This window comes from Pezoporus wallicus, unplaced genomic scaffold (genome assembly GCF_028554395.1).
Source record: "Pezoporus wallicus isolate ANWC-B61680 ecotype Strahan unplaced genomic scaffold, APGP_CSIRO_Pwel_v1 contig_13439, whole genome shotgun sequence".
Classification (NCBI taxonomy): domain Eukaryota; kingdom Metazoa; phylum Chordata; class Aves; order Psittaciformes; family Psittacidae; genus Pezoporus; species Pezoporus wallicus.
The window spans coordinates 1-4,126 of record NW_026638718.1 but is presented as its reverse complement, the minus strand read 5'-3'; the positions used below and the strand labels follow the sequence as shown (position 1 = coordinate 4,126).

The 4,126-nt window shown below is 63.5% G+C and overlaps 1 protein-coding gene across 1 annotated transcript; it reads left to right on the top strand.

Moving 5' to 3' along the window:
* Positions 1 to 236: 236 nt before the first annotated feature.
* On the top strand, positions 237 to 4,045 carry LOC130600637 (serine/threonine-protein phosphatase 5-like; the record flags this gene model as incomplete). Its single annotated transcript, XM_057412119.1, has 3 exons — positions 237 to 415; positions 3,240 to 3,321; positions 3,937 to 4,045. Coding segments are annotated over 3 exons (324 nt in total), but the record flags the coding sequence as incomplete, so codon positions are not given.
* Between the last annotated feature and the right edge of the window lie 81 nt (positions 4,046 to 4,126).

The following is a 4,126-nucleotide window of genomic DNA, read 5'->3' as shown; positions in this document are numbered from 1 at the left end:
CCCCCCCCATATCCCCCCTATATCCCCCCATATCCCCCCCATATTCCCCCCATACCCCCCTATATCCCCTCCATCACCCCATATCCCCCCCATATCCCCCCATATCCCCCCCATATCCCCCCATATCCCCCCCATAGACCCCCATAGCTGCCCCATAGACCCCCATATCCCCCCCTATCCTGCCCCATATCCCCCCCCATCTCCCCCCATCTCCCCCACACCCCCCCGCCCCCCAGGCCGGCCGCGCCGTGAGCAAGCGGGGGGTGAGCTGCCAGTTCGGGCCCGACGTCACGCGGAGCTTCCTGGCGCTCAACGGCCTGGACTACATCATCCGGAGCCACGAGGTCAAGGCCGAGGGCTACGAGGTGGCCCACGGGGGCAAATGCGTCACCGTCTTCTCCGCCCCCAACTACTGGTGAGGGCCCGGGGTCCCATTGCGTCCGTGGGGTTCCCATTGCGTCCATGGGGTTCACATCGCGTCCATGGGGTCTACATCATGTCCATGGGGTTCCCATTGCGTCCGTGGGGTTCCCATTGCGTCCGTGGGGTCTACATCACATCCATGGGGTTCCCATCGCGTCCATGGGATTCCCATCACATCCATGGGGTTCCCATTGCGTCCATGGGATCTACATCACATCCATGGGGTTCCCATTGCGTCCATGGGGTTCCCATTGCGTCCATGGGGTTCCCATTGCGTCCATGGGGTTCCCATTGCGTCCATGGGGTTCACATTGCGTCCATGGGGTTCCCATCGCGTCCGTGGGGTTCCCATCGCGTCCATGGGGTTCCCATTGCGTCCATGGGGTTCCCATTGCGTCCATGGGGTTCACATTGCGTCCATGGGGTTCCCATTGCATCCATGGGGTTCACATTGCGTCCATGGGGTTCCCATCGCGTCCGTGGGGTTCCCATTGCGTCCATGGGGTTCACATCGCGTCCATGGGGTCTACATCACATCCATGGGGTTCCCATTGCGTCCATGGGGTTCCCATCGCGTCCGTGGGGTTCCCATTGCGTCCATGGGGTTCCCATTGCGTCCATGGGGTTCCCATTGCGTCCATGGGGTTCACATTGCGTCCATGGGGTTCCCATCGCGTCCGTGGGGTTCCCATTGCGTCCCACTTCCATGGGGTTCCCATCGCGTCCATGGGGTTCCCATCGCGTCCGTGGGGTTCCCATTGCGTCCATGGGGTTCCCATCGCGTCCATGGGGTTCCCATCGCGTCCGTGGGGTTCCCATTGCGTCCATGGGGTCTACATCACATCCATGGGGTTCCCATTGCGTCCATGGGGTCTACATCACATCCATGGGGTTCCCATCGCGTCCATGGGGTTCACATTGCGTCCGTGGGGTTCCCATTGCGTCCATGGGGTCTACATCGCATCCATGGGGTTCCCATTGCGTCCATGGGGTTCCCATCGCGTCCGTGGGGTTCCCATCGCGTCCGTGGGGTTCCCATTGCGTCCATGGGGTCTACATCACGTCCATGGGATTCCCATCACATCCATGGGGTTCCCATTGCGTCCATGGGGTTCCCATTGCGTCCATGGGGTTCCCATTGCGTCCGTGGGATCTACATCACGTCCATGGGGTTCCCATTGCGTCCATGGGGTTCCCATTGCGTCCATGGGGTTCCCATTGCGTCCATGGGGTCTACATCACGTCCATGGGGTTCCCATTGCGTCCATGGGGTTCACATTGCGTCCATGGGGTTCACATCCATGCGGTTCCCATGCGTCCGTGGGGTTCCCATTGCGTCCGTGGGGTCTACATCACGTCCATGGGGTTCCCATTGCGTCCATGGGGTCTACATCACATCCATGGGGTTCCCATTGCGTCCGTGGGGTTCCCATTGCGTCCATGGGGTCTACATCACGTCCATGGGGTTCCCATTGCGTCCGTGGGGTTCCCATCGCGTCCGTGGGGTTCCCATTGCATCCATGGGGTCTACATCACATCCGTGGGGTTCCCATTGCGTCCATGGGGTCTACATCACGTCCATGGGGTTCCCATTGCGACCATGGGGTTCCCATCGCGTCCATGGGGTTCCCATTGCGTCCATGGGGTCCCCATTGCGTCCATGGGGTTCCCATTGCGTCCATGGGGTCCCCATTGCGTCCATGGGGTTCCCATTGCGTCCATGGGGTCCCCATTGCGTCCATGGGGTTCCCATTGCGTCCATGGGGTCTACATCATGTCCATGGGGTCCCCATCACATCCATGGGGTTCCCATTGCGTCCGTGGGGTTCCCATCGCGTCCGTGGGGTCCTCATCACATCCATGGGGTCCCCATCCCATCCATGGGGAACCCATCGCGTCCATGGGGTCCGCATCGCGGCCATGGGGTCCCCATCGCGTCCATGGGGTTCCCATTGCATCCATGGGGTCCCCATCGCATCCATGGGGTCCCCATTGCATCCAAGAGCTCCCCATCGCGTCCATGGGGTCCCCATTGCATCCATGGGGTCCCAATCGAGTCCATGGGGTCCTAATCGAGTCCATGGGGTCCTCATCGCCTCCATGGGGTCCACAAGAGCTCCCCATCACATCCATGGGGTCCCCATCGCGTCCATGGGGTACCCATCGCGTCCATGGGGTACCCATCGCCTCTGTGGGGTCCCAATCGAGTCCATGGGGTCCTCATCGCATCCATGGGGTCCCCAAGAGCTCCCCATCACATCCATGGGGTCCCCATCACGTCCATGGGGTCCCCAAGAGCTCCCCATCCCATCCCTATAGTCCCCATCGCATCCATGGGTTCCCCATCGCCTCCGTGGGGTCCCTATCGCATCCATGGGGTCCTCATCACGTCCATGGGGTCCCCATCGCCTCCATGGGGTTCCCATCGCATCCATGGGGTTCCCATTGCATCCAAGAGCTCCCCATCGCGTCCATGGGGTCCCAATTGAGTCCATGGGGTCCCCATCGCGTCCATGGGGTCCCCATAGCGTCCATGGGGTCCCAATTGAGTCCATGGGGTCCCCATCGCCTCCATGGGTTCTCCATCGCATCCATGGGGTCCCCAAGAGCTCCCCATCCCATCCCTGTGGTCCCCATCCCATCCATGGGGTCCCCATCCCATCCCTGTCCCCCTCAACCCCACCCCTGCCCCCCCCACCCTGTCCCAACCCAGACCCATGTCCCCTCTCCCTTTGGGGGGGGGGTGTGGGGTCCTTGGTGTCCCCAAGCGCCCCACATCGTGTGTGTGTCCCCCCCCCATTGTGTCCCCCCCCCAGCGACCAGATGGGGAACAAGGGCTCCTACATCCGCCTGCGCGGCTCCGACCTGCGCCCCGACTTCCACCAGTTCACTGCAGTGGTGAGGGGGACCCCCCCCCAGACCCCCCCTTGGGTACCCCCCAAACCCCCCCCTTGGGTACCCCCTGACCCCCCTTGGGTATGCCCAGACCCCCCCCCAATCTCCCCTTGGGTACCCCCAAACCCTTCCTGACCCCCCCCTTGGGTACCCCCCAAACCCCCCCCTTGGGTACCTCCTGACCCCCCTTGGGTACCCCCAAACCCTTCCTGACCCCCCCTTGGGTACCCCCTGACCCCCCCCCTTGGGTACCCCCAAACCACCCCTGACCCCCCCTTGGGTACCCCCCAAACCCCCCGACCCCCCCTTGGGTATCCCCTGACCCCCCTTGGGTACCCCCAAACCCCCCCCCCTTGGGTACCCTCAAACCACCCCTGACCCCCCCTTGGGTACCCCCAACCCCCCCCTTGGGTACCCCCAAACCCTTCCTAACCCCCCCTTGGGCACCCCCTGACCCCCCCCTTGGGTACCCCCAACCCCCCCCAAATCACTCTATGGTCACCCCTAAACCCCCCATAGGGATCTCTTGGGGGGGGGTGGGGGATCTATAGGGATTTGGGGGGGGGGGGGGAGACACCCCCCCCCCTAACCCCCCCCCTTTTTTCTCCCCCCCCCCAGCCTCACCCCAATGTCAAGCCCATGATGTACGCCAGCACCCTGCTGCAGCTGGGCATGATGTGACCCCCCCGCCCCCCCCTCCCCCCCACATCCCATCCCCCCCCCCCCCCCCACACCCCAAGGGGGGGGGGGGGGGTGTTTGGGGGGGGGGGGGGGGGCTTTTTAATCGATGGGAAGATTGTATTTATAC